The 20,761-nt window shown below is 43.0% G+C and overlaps 1 protein-coding gene across 1 annotated transcript; it reads left to right on the top strand.

The window, feature by feature from the left end:
* Positions 1 to 552: 552 nt before the first annotated feature.
* Positions 553 to 20,387, top strand: LOC119242620 (neuroendocrine convertase 2-like; the record flags this gene model as incomplete). The annotated part of the gene is given in 6 exon segments (XM_037508149.2): positions 553 to 768; positions 3,227 to 3,327; positions 10,747 to 10,974; positions 19,688 to 19,722; positions 19,725 to 20,042; positions 20,045 to 20,387. Coding segments are annotated over 6 exon segments (1,026 nt in total), but the record flags the coding sequence as incomplete, so codon positions are not given.
* Between the last annotated feature and the right edge of the window lie 374 nt (positions 20,388 to 20,761).

Raw genomic sequence — 20,761 nt, 5'->3', positions numbered from 1 at the left:
TGGTTATTGTATAAATATATAAATCTTAAAAAAATACGTATAGAGAACATATAACAATATAAAATATCTTTTATAATCTTAATTAGCTATGTGTACACCCACATTTTTTGAAAAATGACTGAAAGGACACATAAGAATTGGATAATAATGATTGCATTCCAGGGGATTTTTTTTCCATTTTTTCATATACTTTGATTTTTTTTACCATTAGCATGTGCTATCTTTGTTGCCTTTGCAAAAAGCAGTTCATTTGTAAATTTTATAGAGATTTTTTTCAGCTTCTCTTACCCACTTATCCCCAGTTCATATTATAAATTCGAATGACTTTTTATATTGAGGCCTTCCTGGAAAAAACCTCCTCACGTGCCCCTCCAGAAGGATGTGGTTTTCAGGCAGGCAGAACAGAACCCGGTCATTTCCTTCAGCTGCTAAAGAAGTTCCCAGCCAGGACCTTCTGGGGCAGGGCGGGGCAGGACAGGACCCCCATCTTGCAGCCCTTTGGGAGCAAGGATGGGCCTGAGAGTTGGGGGCTTTCTCCCTGTCCTCCCCCAGGGCCGAGGGGGCAAAGGCAGCATCTACGTGTGGGCCTCGGGAGACGGCGGCAGCTACGATGATTGTAACTGCGACGGCTACGCCTCCAGTATGTGGACCATCTCCATCAACTCCGCCATCAACGACGGCAGGACGGCCCTGTACGACGAGAGCTGCTCCTCCACCTTGGCCTCCACCTTCAGCAACGGGAGGAAAAGGAACCCCGAGGCTGGCGTGGTGAGTGGGGCCACTCCCGCAGGATGTGGTGGAGGGGGGACGCAGGACACTGCGTGACATCGGGGGAGTGGAAGGGGGCTCGTTCATTCCCTCCCAGAGTCAGCGCATGTCCTCAGGGGAGAACCGTGGCCTTCCAGGGAGAACCATGACCTTCCAGGCCTCTTAGTGTTTTGGCAAAAGTTGGAATTAAGAGCTGTGAGGACGCCCTTCCAGCTGATTTCCCATAGATTGTCTTTGTGTCCACTCATCATTTTGGCTGACAAGTGTTGATGAGAACTCACGTTGAACCAGAAGTTGCCCCTGCCTGTCACTAACCAAGAGAACGAACATTAAGAATATAGGCATCACACCACCACCCCATCTGAACCAAGAACCCATCTACTTATCATAGTGATTTCAAAATGGCATCCAAGAATCCATTCTGGGGCCCAAATTGGGCACGTGGTATATTTTCTTAAGGAAAGAGCAGTGATTTTCAACATATTTTAAAATAAGCCCAGGATATAAAAATCAAAATGCTGAAAAAAAGGAGACTTTGATCATATATTGCACTTCTCTGAGCAGCTCTTTATTCCTAAGGGAGTAGGTATATTGATGCATGTTCCATGTCCCTTTGACATATATTACTGTAGAACATCATGGACATTTTTGGATCTCTACCTCACTCTGGATGTTTCACTACCTATCTGCTTTCCTCAGACCTCAAATAGGTGGTCCTATAGTCTTGCTGAGTTACATCCTGACTGGCCACCCGTCTTGCTCCCCAAGGGAAGAGGGCAGGAACAGGGACACAACATTCATTACCAAACAATGCTCCATCCCAAGTTCCTGCCTGAGCTCCACCTAGCTAACCAGCCAGTGTGTGAGCCAGGAGATTACTTTATCTACAATAGACACAGCCCTTACCCTAGGCTGCCTCTGGTCTTTGGAAGGACCTCAGCATGTGTCAAGCGTGTGAAGTAGAAGGAGGCTTCAGCCCCTCCTACCTATGAGCATTTTGTCATAAGAGAGAAGAGCAATGGGCCTCCATGGGGGCGCAAAGGGTTAAGCCGCAACCTGTGAATCTGTCCGCAGCCACTGCAGCACGAGTTCGATCCCCAGCCAGGGAGCAACCCACATGGTGCAGCAGACCTCTCCTGGCTTGCCTGCTGTTCCCCTCAGCGGTGTATTTCAGTCAGTCTGCCTGTTCTGTTCCCCACTCTGTCTCTCGTGAATTCTCTCACCACCCCCACACCTCTGGCCTGTACCCCAGTTCTTATATGCATAAATAAATAAATCTTTAAAAGAGAGAGAGAGAGAGAAGAGCAGAGCAGAAGGGGACAAGTATGGGGAGCTCAGTCCGACTCCCTGGTCCCAATTGTGTCACCTTGTCTTCTATGCTTATCTATGACTCTCTTTCTACTGAAGCTGGGGATGGGCCTCAGTAGAGCTACCTCTGAATATTGTAATTTTTCCTGGTAGATGCCTTTAAACCTCCCTGATACATTGTTCCTCAAATAATATGTCCCGGGCCTCCCCTGGTGGTGCAGTGGTTGAGCACTGGGCTGTGAAGCTGCCCACAGCGTCTGCAGTGCCAGTTTGATCCCCAGCCACCGGCAAGGGTCCCACATGGTGCAGCAGACCTCTCCTGCCATGCCCGCTGCTCCCCTCAGCAGTGTATTTCTGTCTATCTGCCTGTTCTGTTCCCTGCTCTGTCTCTGTTGAATTCTCTCACCCTCCCGCGCTTCTGACTATACCCAGGGCTTGTATAAATAAATAAATAAATCTTTAAATAATAATAATAATAATAATAGGTCCACTTGAGGATCCTATAGACACACAGGAGGAAGCAGAATCATATGGTTTATGTATGGTTTTAATGAAAACTCTGGCTTTCAAAAATACTGAATGTGAGATTCTTTTTTCTTTGTAAAAACCTGATCAGTCTCTCTCCCTTTACAATGTTGTGAAATACTCACTTACATGGCAGTTGTCCTAGTTCACTATGTCTTAGACTCTCTCCATAAATTTTAGATATAGAGAAACATTTTGTTTTTAATGATCCATACTTCTAAGCAGACTTGAGTTGAACATGTTTATTCTCTCTTTGGGAATATTGCAAGTCACTGTCACTAAAAGTAACTTGTCACTTCCCATCTGTATTGTTTCACTTTAGGATCCAGGAAATAAATGTTTTCTACCTCTGGAAGCAGATATGCTTCTCTGAACAATTGCTCTTACCTTATGGACACTGAAATGATAGTTGATGTGTGTCCCTTTTTGCATGGGCTGCTAGGAAGCTCAAATAAAATTTATGGCAACATGGAAAGGTATATGGGTGCTAAACTTCTCCTCAGCTCATCTTAATCTTCACAACAAAGTATAGTTTAAATAAGAAATATAGAATACCTAATCTTTATTGTTTAAGGGTTCAAAATTGCCTGATCTGTTATTCATTACTCAATATCTTCCTTTCTAGGCAACCACAGATTTGTATGGCAACTGTACTCTGAGGCATTCTGGGACCTCTGCAGCTGCTCCCGAGGCAGCTGGCGTGTTTGCACTGGCTTTAGAGGCTAAGTATGTTTCCAGCTCAGGGCCAAAGGCTGGCTCTATAATACATCCCTCCCCCAATACCAAGTTTCCACAAGTAGGTGTGAGAGTCTGTAAGAGTTAAGGTCAATGAACTCTGATGGCATTTCGAAATGACCCATCAGCCCAAGGAAATAGACACACTCACTCACACACACACACACATTCCACATAATTCCATCCCCAGGAGAGCACAAGACCACATCATCCAGCTGCACAAATCAGCTACTTCTCAGATATCAAATAGGGATACATAGATATTTCTTTTTTTATGAAAACCATCCCTTTATACTCTATGTATTCATGACTGTTTTACTCCAAGAACACTCATAATCAGCTAAATGAAGGTAAACATTTGCCAGACTGTGTATCACCAAGGTATTTCAGACCATGTGATAAACAGGACACTCACACTCAAGATTTGTTAACTTTTCAGGTTAATTCACTTTTAATACTGAAAGAAGATAGGCAAAGTCATGCAGTATAGACCAAGAAATGAGCTTTGTGGAAAACCTAAGCTACAGGTAAGAAGAGACCATCTTTTCTCAGCACTACACAGAGAGGCCACATATCACTACTACTGGATATACCTTGATTTGAGCCTCAGCAGAGAGATGTCCCTGACCATCTGCTACTCTGTCTTCTCTTAGGGAAATTCAGAGGTCAGCCTTGTGTTAGAGGAATGAGCTGTGGGCTTCAGGCACCAGACATATGGTTTGAGTGCAAATGTTTGCTATGAAGAGAACTGTCTGCAAATGCTGTACCCAGCAATTTGTGAGAAGTTCGATTCATTCAGGCTCCTGGGGAAAGGGAGTTGAGTTCCCATCCCTGTCAGCCATTGCTAGGCAACCAGAGTTTCTAGCATCAATCTCCAAGCAGCCATCTCTCTACATATGCAATGCATTTTCTGATTTGCAAAGGAGGTGAGAGCTGATTCCAAGAATAGGAAAGTTTTTGAGAGATTGTGGAGTCTAATTCTCTGCCTTTAAGCAAAAAACAAAAAACAAAAACAAAACAAAATAAAAATACTTAATTTTTACAGATAAACCCCCAAGTTCGCAATGACACTTTTCTTTGGACCAAGCCATAGTTTAATTTTTCTAATGAAAGTTAGGTGGAAGTTTTAGGACACCAAGAGATGGACAGTGATCAAAGCAGGCTGTTGAGCACAGAGGCCAAAAACCTACATATTCTGTGCATTTCCCAAAGATTCGTTTCTTCATCTCAGGGCTTGTGGACCCTGGAGTCTGAGTCGGTTTGCTCACTCCCACTGGGAGCAGACAAGCAGTGGATGTCTGCTGCCTATGTGAACTTCTCAGAGAACAGAGAGCAGGAGTGCTCTAAAATGAGGAGGGTTTCCTGGTCTCAATTTAAACCTTGACTTGACTCAAAGTCTCCTTGGATATTGGCAAGTGTCACTTGCCAATGACAAAATCTAAATGAAAGTGGTGGATCAAGACTGTAGGATTTCTAAACATATTACCTGACTCTGTACCAATATTTTTTTATTTTTTAAAAAATTTTATTTATCTTTTTTATTAATTAATTTTTATTTTTTTACATCATTGTTCATTTTTAAACAATATTTGCTCCCCCCACCCCCTCAGATATAGTCCCCATAGACTTTCCTTCACCCCTGCACCATCACCTCAGTCCCCTGTGCTCCTCCCTCCCTCCCTCTGATCCGTCTCCCTCCTCCTCCCCTGCAGGATGTCTCTGATTTATAATTGTCTAATTTTGCTTTGTTGTGTTTTGTACTGTTATTATTTTTTTACACTGATGTCTTATTTGGTTCCTCTATATTCCTTCTATAAGTGAAACCATCTGATATTTTTTCTTTTTCCTTCTGGCTTATTTCACTGAGCATAATTCCCTCTAGCTCCATCCATGTTGCTGTGAATGGCATGAGTTTATCTTTTTAATGACTGAATAATATTCCATTGTGTATATGTACCACATCTTCTTGATCCAGTCATCTATTTTTGGGCATTTGGGTTGTTTCCAGGTTTTACCTATTGTAAATAGTGCTGCAATAAACATAAGAGTACAGGTGCTCTTTTGAATCAATGTTTTTGTGTCCTTTGGGTAGATCCCTAGGAGTACAATTGCCAGGTCATATGGTAGCTCCATTTTTAGTAGACTGAGGAATTTCCAGACAGCTTTCCATAGTGATTGGACCAGTTTGCACTTCCACCAGCTTTTTTTACTTTTTTTTAAATTGAAGTAACATTGCCTTATATAAGTTTGAAATTTTCATTATCATAAATCACCTTGTGTATACGCTACATTAAGTTTACCACTAAAGGTCCAATTCTGTCCTCCACCATATAATTGACCTTTTTATCTGATTTACCTCCCTTTCTCCCCTTTTATCTGATAACCATCTTCCATCTTATAATCTAAAAGATTATTTTTGTTTATTTAGGTCATCTGTTTGTTTTCTTTATATACCACATATGAGTAAAATCAAGTATCTGCTTTTTTCCCATCTGAATTATTTCTCTAAGCATAACATCTCCTGCTCTAGTTGTGTTGTTACAAGTGGCAGGATTTCATTTTTTATGACTGAGTAGTATTCCATTGTGTATATATACTAGCATACATCATCTTTATCCATTTATCTGTCAATGGGCACTTAGATTGTTTTGAACTTGTGCCTATTGGACCAGGGCATGTGACCATCCAGTGAGGCAATGGCTCTATGAACACGTGAATCAGAGTAGTGTTGTGTGGAATGACTATCTGGACTCTGCTTTGATTAGGTACTTGTACTGGTTCAAGATTGAAATCAGCAAATCCAAATAACAATAGCTAAACAGCAATATGTTTTGTTTTTGGTTTGTTTTTTTTTTTCCTGCATTGGGAAAGATAATACAGAGGTAAAGAGCCAGAGCTAGTGTGGAGGTGCTATTATGAATCAGGAAATCTGGCTCTTTCCAGATTTCTGCCCTTTCCAGATTTCCTGCCTTTATATTTCAGGCAGGAAAAGGGTAAAAAGAGATCTACCAGTTGAGTCACAAGTCTTTTCTAAAAAGTCCTGCTGAGTGGTTTCCACTTATTTCTCATTGGCCAAAACTGTCACATAACTACCCCAGGCCGCAAAGAAGGCTGGGAGATGCAGTGTTTTGTTTGTTTGTTTGTTTGGTTGGTTGGTTTTTGTTTTTAGCTAATAACATTACTCTTCCTAATAAAATTGAGGTTTTCTCAATAAGAAAAGAGGAAAGGTAGGTACAAGGAGGACAACAGCTAGTATCTTCAAGAAACTAAGTAAATAAACAATCACTTTCCTCTTCTGGATATCTACTTTCTTTTTGACAAATATAGAAAGTTAGATCATCAATAAATCACCTGTGATTTCCAAGAATATTGTAGCATGCTTCAAAAATATTATGTCTTTAGAATGTACATTTTTAATTGGTTGTATATTGATTTTGGGGTTGAATATGCCTTAAAAATTAAAGACATTCCTTTACCTTTAAATATTGTGACCAATACTATTCACTTCTAACTTATTTGAAAACCCAATATATGAGATAGATTTTATTATTAATAATAATAAAGTCTTTACTGAGTGTCCAGGACCACTGAGTGTCTAGTTCCTCTTCACACATTAATCTACACCTAAAGATGTGAGGGTTGAGGTTCAGATTGTAAAGGCAACTCATCCAAGCGCACCTGATTGGAAAATAGCAGAGTCAATATTTAAACCCTAAGGAGTTTAAGGTTTTTTCAGAGAAGCTTTTCATCAAAGCATAATAAAAACAGAGAAAAGGTCTCCAACTCCAGGCCTTTCCTGGGCCTGATTGTGAGACATAGAAAAACCGCCATCTGGTCTGAGGGCCTTCCCACTTGCTGTGCCCTTGGCAGTGGGCCGCTGTGAATGAATTGTCTCTTCCTCAAGAGCAGTGCACAAAATTAGGTTTCTGTTTCTTTAAGATCAGGATCTGCACACCACAGCTACCCCAAGGCATCTTGTAAACTGGATTTTCTGTCACAGTTCACAGGTGTTAGGCAAACAGGGGCTGTGAGAAAATGCCAGCCTGACTTACAAATACATTATTTTTCCAGACTGGAAATAATTCAGACTTTCGAAATCATTTTCTAATCCTGTCAAAGTTTGGAAGATAGACTCAGAATTTTAAAGCTGAGAGAAAACCATTGCAAGTTTCACTACTCAAACACCTCTCTTTACAGAGGAAGAGACCAAGACCCAGAGAAATGAAGCTTTTTGGTCAGGTTAATACACAGCTCTGTTCAGATAAAACCATAACCAACAAGAGACAAATGAAAATTCTGTTGCCTCCCAGAATTCACCCAATGTTTCTCTTTCCTCCAACCTTAAAACTGAAACTTCTTTAAAAGATTTTAGTTTGCAGTTCCTCTAAAGATGCATGTTCTCTCTCTTAAAATTACCTTTGCTGTCTGGATCACTAGGAGGAAAATGCTCATTGGGCCCAGGAAAATTTGACACCATAAATAAAAGAACTCTGAAAGACAGTGGTTGAGGGATATCACACACACACACACAGGAAACACACACAAAAAAAGTCAATATTTTGTATTTTATTTTTCTTAGCATCAAGTTGGTAAGCCAGCTGTAGTTTTGGCGAGGACAACTTTCTGTAGCAAATACAGTTTGCCCATTATAGGTAGGCAAACAATTGTTAAGAATGTAATTCCCTGCCAGGAACAGGTTTTCACGGTTTAGGAGACTCCTGAGTCTCCCTGGTCAGTATCCTGACTTAGTCAGGCGAGGCCAGTCTCTTCCTGGGTTTCAGATCCTCTTTACCAAGAGCCACAGCCTCTCCTTGTCAGGCATGATGTCCCCCAGGGAGTCCTGAGTAACCTCTTTTTGGAGCCCTGGCCTCTTCTAGTGAAGGTAGAATGTCTCCCCTAGAAGCCCTGGGCTCTAGTTTGATCTCTGGTTGCTTGTTCTGAATCAAGAGTCAGCTGTCTATCTTGAGTGGTCCAGGGCCAGTCTAATAACAATCATTTACTCTAACTTCACAGGATCTTACTCGTGACTGGATCCAGCCAATAAATTCTTTGCCAGCTGCACAAATGTAACCATTTTTGTTGACAATTGACCTGGGACTTACTCATATGTGGCCTTGTGAGAGCCCCCAGCTTTATTTCTTATGGCCATGCCAGGGTCAGATTCCTGTAGCAGCATCTGACTATCATGGTCCTGCCTTCCAGGCCACACATCTAAAATACAACCTCCCTGGTGATGTTTATAAATATCAGATGCAGTGTCCCTCTGCTCTTACTTCCTGTCACTAAGATCAGGTGACAATGTTCTAACATGGGTCAAGCCCTGTCATGCCTCCTGTCTCTTGGTTCTGGGCTCTCCCTGCCTGTCACACTCAGTCTTCTTGTCTTCCTGTGCCTTTTTAAGTTTATCACTTGTGTGTTTCCCTCCTCCTGCCTCTAGAGCCTTCCTTCCAGAACATTCTTTCTCCTAGGAAACCCCCCACCTTCCCTGTCTATTCACTCACCTTGGCTTAATATGCTTCTTCCTAAGAGATCCTTGCTGATGTTCTGGACCAGAGTTCCCCACATTTCCCTAACTGTTTGTTAAAAACAGATACCCAAGTCCATCCCAGATCCATAAATTCAGAATCTCCTGAAGAGCACCTGGAAAGCAGTGGTATTAACAAGCACCCCCAGAGCTGCCCAGGAAGTTAGGAAACACCCTCCTGGGCCAAATTTGCTTGAACTTTTGGCTGCATGTTAGAAAAACCAGATACTTGGTTCAGTATCTGCAGAATTAACATCTCTGTCCTGTCTGACATCATTATTTTTTTTTTTTAGCACTTCATTCACATTACAGGCAGGGTTGAGAACCACCGTCTTAGACCAATGTTCTCAAACATCTGTGTGCAGAAGAATCTAGGGAGTTGCCTTAGGTGTAAATCCTCAAGCCCGCCCCTCAAAGACACTGATTCAGGAGAACTGGGATGGAGACCAGGAATCCATATTTGTTACTAGTCCCCATGTGATTCTGACACCCACAGTCTGAGACACCCCGCCATCCCCAGGCTGTTATCCCCTTGGGATAACACAAGGACTCCAATGTTGGCTCTCTTAGCCAACTCTCTCTCCGCCTAAACTCCTCCTGTTTTGACAGCCCTTGGATTTTTAAATATTGCATTGTCTATGTGTACCCCAAGGCTGTAAGCTCTGAGAAGGCAAGGACCTCCCTATGATGTGCCCAGAATTAGTGACTAGACATGGTATACACTCTGTAGACATTCATGGAATCACTTCATCATGTAATATCTTTCCATATATCAATGTCTTACCTTCTCAATTATTACATGGGATATTTGAGAACAGAGAACATGTTAATTGTCCTATGAACCCAATGTGGTGACATTTGTATCATAGATACGCTGCAAATTTTTTTATTATTGAATAGGTATCACCTATGATTCTTGAGTTGCTATGATAGGAATAAAACAGGTTGATGAAATACCTGTTTTACATGATAGTATATTCCATAAAATCTAAAATTGTTCAGAAGGGGAAATTAGGAGGGAGGGACTCAATTTTCTTTTCAGATAATATGCAAATAGCTGACCAGAGTCACAAACCCAGTTACACTGGGATGTGGACTATACTCTCATTTATTTCAGAAGTGAGCAGTTCCTCATTCTGCTACTTTATGTCCCTCCATTATAGACCCCATGAGAATAAACCATGGACAAGTATCTGAGGGAGTCCTTCTAGAGTCAGGAAGCATAGCATGCTTTGGTGGCAATATGTTCTCTTTTGTGTCTGCTTTCTGTAGGTCAGCATTCTGTTTGTGAGCTATATCCATACTATTTGCAGCAGCTGTAGTTCACTCATTCTCATCAATATGTAGTATTCCACATCTACAAATATACCTGAATTTTGTTTATTCTCTCTATGGGCATCTAGTGGTTTCCCAGTGAGGGCCTATAAAGATTTTAATACATGTGTCTGGTGAATATATGCACACATTTTTAGTGGGATGGAATTTCTGGGCCATAGCTTAAACATATGGACATTACTAGAAAATGCAGTCAGTTTTCAAAATGGTTGTAACAATTTGCATTTCAATCAGCAACATACATGTATTCCAGTTGCCCTCATTTTTGTATCAACATTTGGTATTGTCATCTTTTTCATTTTAGCCATTCTACTGTGTGTTAGAATGTGCTTTTGAAATAAATTTATTTAAGTAAGGAAAGGCAAAATTGTTTAAACTGATATATGTAATGTTTTAAATAGTATATGGCAATCCTCTCTTGACTTGGGGATTCACTGATATTCCAAAATCTTACAAGGGGTCTATGTCCTACCTTAGTTATTATGTCTCTCTCTCCCTCTCTCACCCTTCCTCTTGCCTTTGTTTTTGTCCTCTGTGACACTGGTATCCAGCCTGGGTCTGACCTGGCGAGACATGCAACATCTGACTGTGCTCACCTCCAAACGGAACCAGCTTCATGATGAGGTCCATCAGTGGCGGCGGAACGGAGTTGGCCTGGAGTTTAATCACCTCTTTGGCTATGGAGTCCTTGATGCAGGCGCAATGGTGAAAATGGCTAAAGACTGGAAAACTGTGCCTGAGAGATTCCACTGTGTGGGAGGCTCTGTACAGGACCCTGAGTAAGTAGTTCTTCTAAGATAGTAGTTCTTCTGCTGCATGTGGAAAATGTCCTGGAGATAGCACCATGGGATTGGTAAAAATATCAGATTGCCTCTCTGTGTCAGGGACATTAGCTAGATGTGTTTCCAGGGCAAGCAGGACTGTAGTGCAGCACAAACACAGGGAGTACCACTTACATAGAATACGATATTGTACAACTTAAACCCTGCTTTTAGGAGTGAGCCCTAACTATTTCAGTGCTTCATGTCACTATTTTTAAATGCACAAATCAACCAACATAACCAGTTCCCAGATCACTAAATAGAACATGACCGATATCCCAGAGACTCTTTGTGTCCCATTCTGTTATCTCTCCAAGTGTAGCCACTATTCTTTTAATTATTTTAATTTTAATTCTAATTATTTTGTCTATTTTACACTTAATATAAGTGGAATTATATACTATGTTTTCCTTCACATCTAGATTCCTTTGCTCATAAACATTCAATAATATGTAGTGTATACTTGTACATTGCTTATTCTTATTGTTGAATAGTGTTCCTCTGTGTGACTATCACACAATTTACTTACTCATTCTACTTGTGAGGCATTGTGAAGATTTGATGTGAGTGGGGTGGATAGCCATTTGGGGGCAATTGAGTGAGAAGTTCCCTAGACAGAATCCCTGGACTGGTCACATGAACCTCTTCACTTCCAGCTTCTCATCACAGCAAGAGGACTGGACAATCAGGAATTCCCTGTATTTATCTCTCTCCTCATTGTTCCATCAGTAAGACAGAAATAGAAATTCTTATTAATATTTTTAATTGAGGTGTTATTTACGTACAACATAATACACAGAAATTAAGTGTTTTTATTTGAGTTTTGATAAACGTATATATAAATATGTGGGTAACCATCACCCAATCTGTAGATGAAATGTTTCATCACTCCATAAAGCTCCCTTGTTGCCCCCTTCCAATTAATTCCCAAATTCCATAGATAATCATCTCATAGACAATCATCCCTGAATTTAACTAGAACCTCACGGTATGGCTGTTTTTGTGTCGAGTTTCTTCTACTCAGCATTATCCATCCAAGTTACTATGGTTAGTACCAGCTACCGTATTGCTGACATAGTCCATTGTGAGCTGCACCTGTAGAATTTATATCATTAAAATGTTGATAAAAATCATCTCGTAACCCTCCTGAGCACCCCTCCCACTTTATGTTGATCATTGGAACTTGACCAGAATCAGCCTCTCTCACAAGACACCCTACCCCAGTAGCCAATGCTCCTGGATTCTCCACAGCTGGATTACTCAGACCTGGATCAAGTCTAATTTCACAAAATTAGATGATAATTTTGACCATTCTATTTTAGAATATTCAGGCTTTGCACCCTGGCCTCTTTAGCAATGTGGCAAAGTCTATGGCCCCCACCCTAAAAGAATGTGTTATAATGCATTCAATAAAATACATGATAATATAAGGGAAGCCAATTATGCTGAAATTGGCTAAAAATGTTTTTTAAACAAACGCATTAAAGAAACAACACATTTACCAACGTATTAAGTGAAAAAGTTCCCAGCAACAAGTCTAATGGCCCTGATCATTCTGGAGTGCTGATGTTGTCCAGTGCTACTTTAGGACACCTGTGATGATGAGGGGACAAATGTCTCTGTGTTCTGGGGAGGAGCTAAGACCACTCTGACATGTACCCTGCATTCAGAATCAAAGGAGAAGTTAAGTATCCATTATAAGTTAGTGGAAAGTAATTAATTTAATTTTTAATTATAAAATTTAAAATTATATATTTAACCCTTAATATATGTTATAATTAATTTATTTAATTTTTTTCTTCTAAATCCTGTATCCCCTAAATTCTGCCTTTATGGTCCCCAAAGAAGGAGCCTCTTCTTCTCTAGCAAAATGAAGATAGTATCTCTTTCCTTGCTAGGAGATTTAGTGAGACAGCAAGCATAAAACTGGCACATAGTAGGTGCACAAGAAATGGAAGTTTCCCTCTCAACCATGACCTAGACACTCCTTGTTCACACCTATGGGGAAAAAGAAAGGACAATTTCCGAGAATTCTGATTCTTATAATGACTTTAAAATTGTGTGTCACTGTGACCTACAGCATCCCACACAGGCAAACATCCCACTGCTCACTCGCTGGGCTTCTGGAAAGCGACACCTAGTGGATTATTACAGAACTGTGTGTGTTTTTCCATGGACCAGTCGGTGATCTCATAAAGCATAGTTCCTTGCAGCACTACCTGGGAAAGTAAGTCTGAGGCCCAAGTCCTATAATAACTTGTTTAAAACAGAGTTTCACAAGCCCCATGTCCTGTCTTATAATAAAAATAGCTGCTTGGCAATGTTCCAATCACACTTCCCAAAGCTGCCATGTACATTGTTTCTTTTCACTCTTGTATAGGCTTCAGTGTAGCCCAAACAAGTTGGTTGACTTGATCAAGACCACAGAGGCTATTAAGTATAAATGAAGGAAGCAACTAGCCTTTCCTGGGCACCTACTATATGTCTTGCACTTTCCAATCACATAAGCTTCCCAGTCACCCTTTTGTTGAGTGTGTCTCACACTCACATAGTCAAAAAAGTCACACAGGTGGATGTTTTGCAATATTACAACAAAATGATCCTGAATTATGTCTTAAGAAAAAGCCCTTACTGTGTACCTAATATGAGGCCTTTTACATACACTGTATGTATTTGTCCTGTCATTGTTACTTCTTACAGGTGGGGAAACAGATGTAGCAGCACAAGAAATGTGTTCAAGGTCATAAAGGGTAGACCAGAACTTGAAACAAGGCCTGTCTGAACCCAACTCCCTTTTTCATTATATGACATAGACCTTACTTAGTGAGCTCACGTTATGCATTCAGACCCTATGTTGAGCCTATACTCGAGCAGCCCTATTGCAAACTGAAAGTGTTATTACAGATGAGAAGACACTCAGAAAGGTTAAGACATGCAAAACCTGCCCCATTACTGAGTGGCTATCCTGGGATTTGAATCCAGGCACTCTGATTCCAGAACCCCAATCTGGAGGCCTCCCAATATATCTCAATATATTGGGCCTCCCAATATATCTCAATATATCGCCTATGGAGAAAATGAGGCCCAGTAAATACAAGAAGGCCCTAGGGTATGGGTGCATTTTCCCATAAAAACTCCCCTGGAAACTTAAATACCATGTAGCAGGTAGTGCCCCAAACTCTGCCATTTTAGAGACCTTGCCACTACCAGGGTCTATGAACAGAATGAATAGACAGAGCCAAGACTGAAAACTTCTGACCAAATGGGGGATTGAGGGGTAAAACATACTCAGAATAATTAACTTCACCCACTGTAGGTTAGCATAGGTAGATATTGATAACTATACTTCCATATCAGCCTTCAGGGTAACTTTTTGAGTGATTTGGAGGGACCAGGAGACTGCAGTGGTGGAAATGTTCTGAATGTTCTATATCTGAACTGTCCAATATAGTAACTATGTGGTGTACTAGCAGTGTGACTGGTGTGATGGGGAGCTAGGGTCTCCGTTGGATTTCATGTCAGTTTATTGATATTTAAAGAGCCACAATATCTAGTGGGGCACATCTGGTAGTTACATGTAGCAGGAGAGAGGCTAAATAGCAGCACCTCAATGAGAAGTGTATTTCTAGTAACATGAACTGCGTGAAGGTGTGTCTAGAAGTCCAGCCTACAAGAAAACAGGGTCAGTTCATTTCACAATCCATGCCCCCAGTGCCACTCTTGCTTGGGTTACTGCTCCCTCCATACACACAGACCAGCGGTCCCTCTCCCAGGCCAGACATCTGTCTACGGGCAGCCCTGGGAGAATGCAGGCACAGAGTTGCCACCCATAAGAACTGCTCTTGGATAGTCACCAGGCTGGCACTTTTCTTTCAGCATCTCATTTAAGCATGGGAGTTTGGTACTGCTAGTCTCATTTTACAGGCTAGAAAATAGACGCTCAGAAAGAGAAAGTAAATGGCCCTAGTTCATAGAACCAATAATTTCACCATCCTATTTATTCTCCAAGGCCTTAGGGTCCAAAACTTATTAAAAAGATTTGCAAAGGGAGGAAGTTTACAGTGTCTGTACCCTTCCAGGCACTTGGACCAGCAGATTATGCAACTGAAATAATATCCACAAATAGTTGAACACAGGACTTTGACCATTAACAGATAGTGGTGTGGTTACAATAATTAGGGGAACAGTCAGCTTAGAATGCACTAGGACCCTCTTAGTCAAGCTGCATGCTGAAATAAGTCCTTATTTTCTGAGATTTCTCTGGACACAAAGGATAGATTCTTGATGATTCTCAAGCTCTGTGCATGGAGATGGGGTGGGGGAGGAGAGAGAAATGGAGAACATTCGCTGGAATGAGTGACGGCTTATCTCCCAGCTTCTGAGAATGCTTCACATTCTGTCACAATCCAGAGGCAACACTGAACATATGTTGTCTGAGTCCATCATTTTGCAATTAAGGACTCTGAGGCCCAGACACATTTGGTTCCAACAGCTCAAAGCTAACTAGGAGCTTTATGCAACATCAGCAGCAGCAGCCTGTGTCAGCATTGATTCAGTTGGGTCCTGCACGGGGACAGGGGCCTAGGCCATGTTGTCTACTGGAGGACCCTCAGTTCAGTGCCTAGTACAGTGCCTGGCACTTAGTAAACACATGATAAATATTTTTTGAATGAATGAATGCATGGATTTTCATCCCTCATCACCTGAGCTCAGGAAGATGTCTAACTGGTGGCAATAGGTCTAGAAAACCAGCCAGAGAAATTTGGGAAGGAGGCCCAGTGTTGCTGGAAGAGCTCTGTGTCCCTATGGTGCCCTCTACTCCCCATCCATTATCAAACCTGATCTTGCGCTCAGGTGCAGGTGAGTTGGGTATCGGGAAGATATACTCAGTGGCTGGATGGGGAGGTCTACAAGACAATGCCCAGGTTGACTCTGCTGCCAGCCAAGGAGCCATCATCACCATGAATCAAGCTTCCAGGGGCTAGGGTGAGGGATCACCAGCCATGGCAACCGCCACTTTCTATGACATGCAGGGCTGCATGGAAACAGCCTCAAGTGGGGTGAGCAGGCATGGGTTTATGGGTTTCCTCAGCAGTAATCTTCTCAGAGAAGCAGTCAATTTGAAAAGCAATTTTCTGAAGAGACTTTATCAGGAGAGTCAGTGAAGGGTGCTTGACTAAAATAAAAGGGAAAAATACAGCTGGCCATGATCATGTGCCCAGACGGCACAAGCAGGGAGCACAGCGAGCCCAGTCTGTCCCATGCAGTGCCAGCAGCCGTTGAGTGTCTTCCTGGAGTGAACTGTCTAGTGCAAGCTGCCCCCCTATTTCTCACCTGCACCCCAAAGAGAACTGTTTACTGGGGTCCTTTAAGACTGACTTTAAAGAAAATTTGGAACTTATGTTAAAGTCCAGTAGGAATGCCAGAACATCATAGTGGAGAGAAAAGAGAGCTCTCAGACACAGAGAGGCTCTGTGACCTGCCCCTGTCATGTCCGGGCTGTGGTGACTTCCGGTGTGAGTTCATGCCCACCTGACACAGCTGTAGAGGGGAAAGAGGAAACACCCCAACAGCCACCTGTGGAGTGTTCTGAAGGGACTGCCACCTAGCCAGCATTTCAGGCACCCAAGAAAGCTGACTCTTATTTTGCTATTGTTAATAGTCTAACTATAGTTTCAGAACCTTTTTTTTTATCGTACAGCTGAGGATTCAGAGCACAAAAAGCATTCCATGTGGCCCCATGGAAACAGCCCCTATTTCTAGGCACAAGGCTGGTGACCGCTCATTTGCAACTATGTGCAATAAAACTTGGACAATAGGCTCGTGTAATCTCCAAAACTTTGGAGAGGGTCTCAGAGCAATTGATGCATGCCTCATTTTCTGCAGCAAATGAATGTCACCCATGGGGGTCTTTAAGGATCTCTGCACACCTTCCTTTGTTTCCACAAACAGCCATGTCCTATTTTAAACTTTTATAAACTGACTTTTCCTAAGCATGGTCCCCTTTTCTTTAAAGTAAGAAAGGATTTTATTTCTTTTTCTTCATATAAAAGTAATATATAGTCTCAGTAGGAAAATCAGATAATACAAGTGAGCAAAAAGAGAAATGATAAGAAACACCTGGAACATAGTGTTCCTTGGTCCTCACACTTGCTAAGAGACTTCCCTGCAAGAAGGAATGGCATTCTTCCTTGTCTACCGAGCCTGCTGCCTCTGGAATCCATATCAGGCTTTTAATTCATTCCAAGTGACTTAATGTGCTGACAAACACCAGGTTGGACACCCCATCCCTCAAGGCCTAGTTCCCACACAGACAGTGGGCCCTTCCTATCTGCCACGATCAGGTTGTTTTGTGAGCAGGCAATTCCTCCCAGTGCAGAACAAGTCAGAGTCCCTGGGGTCCTTGGAGTGGCATTCAACCCCTGCACAGACCTCAACTCCAAAGCTTCTAGGACAGTTCATATATCCTAGGACAAGTTTGTGCATTTGATCCCAACCCACCCTGTCCTAGGTGCATGGCCAAATTCCATGGTTTTTAGCTTCCTCCATCTCTCCTCTCATTCTCAAGATCCTTAGACCAGTAGGGGGCAGTAGGGGACCTGTGTTCTCATTTCTCCTTGTCAGTCACCCTTGAGTCACTTCTTCCTTGGCCTTTGCCTATGTTGTCTGGCCGATATGCCATAGGCTCTGGGAGAAGCAGGTCAGACAGTTGCATGGGAGGCAGACTCGAGGCACAGCCAGACAGGGACACACCAACCATTGTTCTGCCTATGGGGTTGCTTCTTGGGCCTCAAATTCCAGGTGTCTCTGCCATGCCTAAAGATCAGGGCAGCCCCCCTCACCCCAGGTCAATCACTCCCCAACTTTAACTCTAAAGAAAGCAAAAAAGTGAGAATGACTGAACTCCTATAATGAAATAAGAACCTTGTCTGAACAGCCAACAATGACAGTGCAGTGAACAGAAGGATCTGGTTACTGCTTCCCCAAGGCTCCTGTTAGGGATAGGTAGCACCTGTCTTAGGTGGCTTACCTGGAAGCAGAGCCTGAGAAAGTGTTCACATGCATGTGTTTCACTAAGAGAAACTTTTCAGGAAGAACCTTAGAAGTGAGGGGCTCCAGGTAGGAAGGAGGAAACCAGCAACAAGGTGATGTCAGGTAAGATGGACCTGTAACCTGACCCACCAGGAGCTCTGGAGCAGCAACAGCACCACACAGGGGTCCCCCCCACTTTGAAAAAAGGGTGCTGGCCTTATCATCCCCCTGTTAGCCAGGCATCAGCGACACATGCTGGACATGTGACACTCCAGGCTGGGAGCTCCCACTGCTTGAGGGTGCTTCTGAGAACCAATGAGCCAAAGCTCAAAGCAGCTGTGAGGAGGCACTGCCACCATCTTAGCCATGCTGGGCCTGAAGCTGTCCCATGTTTGACTCAATCCTTATTTCTCTCCTATTACAGAAGATCACCTCAGCCCTACAAAAACTTTTTCTTGTAAGAGGGACTTTTCTGTTAACTTACAGAAACTCCATTGCAGGGTGGCTGTGGGTCTCATTTCCACCCAAAGTAGTACCCCATCTCTGATCCTCAGCCAATCAAAGAACTATTTCATTTGGCTGCCTAACCCTGGCCCCAGTAACAATGTGACCTTTCTGTCAGGGTTTCCACAAACTGACCTGTAAAAGTGATGTCCCTGTGTGAACTCCAATCCACAAGTGCACTTTGTGCAAATCGAGGCCAAAAAATGAATTTTCTTAGAATTCAGTTTTCTTAGGTTCATGTTTTCAACCCTTTTGAAAATAGAGACTGTTACACTTGACAGGTGCTGAGCAATACTTTAGGAAATCTAGCGGGGTTATTACTAGGGTAATCATCTCTGGTTGTTGGCTTGTGGACTTTCTTCTTGAGTTTTTCAAAGTGCCCTGGCCTGTAAGATAGGAAAGAGGCTGAAACTCATTTATAAAATGAAGAAAAGTAAATTAAAAATTCAGTTTCTCACTCAACTCATCATATTTCAAGTGTTCCACAGCCACCTATCAGGTGCCCATTGCCTTAGATGGCACAGATAGGGAACACGTCCACCATTGCAGAAAAGTGTATAGCCGGGCCTCCCTGGCGGCGCAAGGGGTTAAGTCTCAGCACTATGAAGCAATCTGCAGCCACAGCAGCACAGTTCGATCCTTGGCCAGGGAGCTACCCGCATGGCACTGCAGACCTGTCCTGCTTCGCCCACTGCTCCCCTCAGCAGTGTACTTCAGTAGATCGGCCTGTTCTTCTCCCCACTCTGTCTCTGGTGAATCCTCTCACCCCCCTGCACCTCTGGCCTACACCCCAGCTCTTGTATGCATAAATAAATAAATCTTTGAAAAAAAGAAGAAAGAAAGGTGTGTGGCCAGCACTGGTCTAATCGCTTGTAACTATATGATGTATATGAGTGTAACTTGAAAGGTAGAAAGTTATATCCCATTAGACAGGTGAAAAAAATGAGCTCAGACAGTCCCCTTCATGTTGAGTGACTGTAACTTGCTCAAACCCATGCAGCCGGGTGGGCACCCAGTTCTTCCTAATTGACCCCAAAGCCCCTGCTCTCGCTGTGTTGTCACTTGAAATGCCCTTCAACTCCCCTCCTATGGTGTGACCCTCCCTTACCATATCTCCTCATCACTGTGCCCTCAGGAAAATACCATCTACTGGCAAGCTGGTGCTGACCCTCACAACAATGCCTGTGAGGGACAGGAAAACTTTGTCCGCTACCTGGAGCACGTCCAAGCCGTCATTACAGTCAACGCAAGCAGAAGAGGGGATCTGAACATCAACATGACTTCCCCGATGGGCACCAAGTCCATTTTGCTGAGCCGGCGTCCAAGGGATGACGACTCCAAGGTGGGCTTCGACAAGTGGCCTTTCATGACCACCCACACTTGGGGGGAAGATGCCCGAGGAACCTGGACCCTGGAGCTGGGGTTTGTCGGCACTGCACCCCAGAAGGGGGTGCTAAAAGAGTGGACACTGATGCTGCATGGCACTCAGAGCGCCCCTACATTGACCAAGTCGTCAGGGATTACCAGTCCAAGCTGGCCATGTCCAAGAAGGAGGAGCTTGAGGAAGAACTGGACGAAGCTGTGGAGAGAAGCCTGAAGAGCATCCTGCGCAAGAACTAGCTGGCTCGTGGGCCTCCCGCCTCCCTCCCTCCCCCATCTCTGCCTCTCTTTCCTCGCTCCACATTTCTGTCAGGCACCTAGCAATTACTGTCATCCCCACACAAGCGATTCCAACTTTCTTGATCTGAAGCTTCGCTCACTGTCAATGATTATTTTCATTACAATGGAAGCAATCTTTTTTATTCTATGCCCCAAATACAGTGTTCCCACCAACACCGATGTCCTATTTGTCACTCTAAGTTCTTTGTTTGTGTCATTCAAATAGGTGATATCCTGCAAATAAAACCGGGACAGCTTTCCCCTCGATTTTTTCATGTCTGAGAAGAGAAGAGAATGAAAAGGCCACACACGGTGACTCCAAGAACGTTTATTCATGGTCTCCATGGAGGGGACCTGTTACCTAAAAAAGATAATCAGACATTTTGACAGAAGGTGAGCTCTGAATTTCTTAGAGTGCAGGAGCTGCTGTAAGTCCCTTGGGGAAAGATGCTTTGAACATAGCCTGATTTTTCAGTGACGTAGATTAAGGTGACATGATTTGATAGATGCCAGCCAGAGAGATCCCTGATCACTGGATGGGAAGAGAGAG

Source organism: Talpa occidentalis, unplaced genomic scaffold, assembly GCF_014898055.3.
Source record: "Talpa occidentalis isolate TD23 unplaced genomic scaffold, MPIMG_talOcc4v2.1 talOcc4.1248, whole genome shotgun sequence".
Lineage (NCBI taxonomy): Eukaryota > Metazoa > Chordata > Mammalia > Eulipotyphla > Talpidae > Talpa > Talpa occidentalis.
This window is presented reverse-complemented; position numbering and strand designations above follow the sequence as displayed.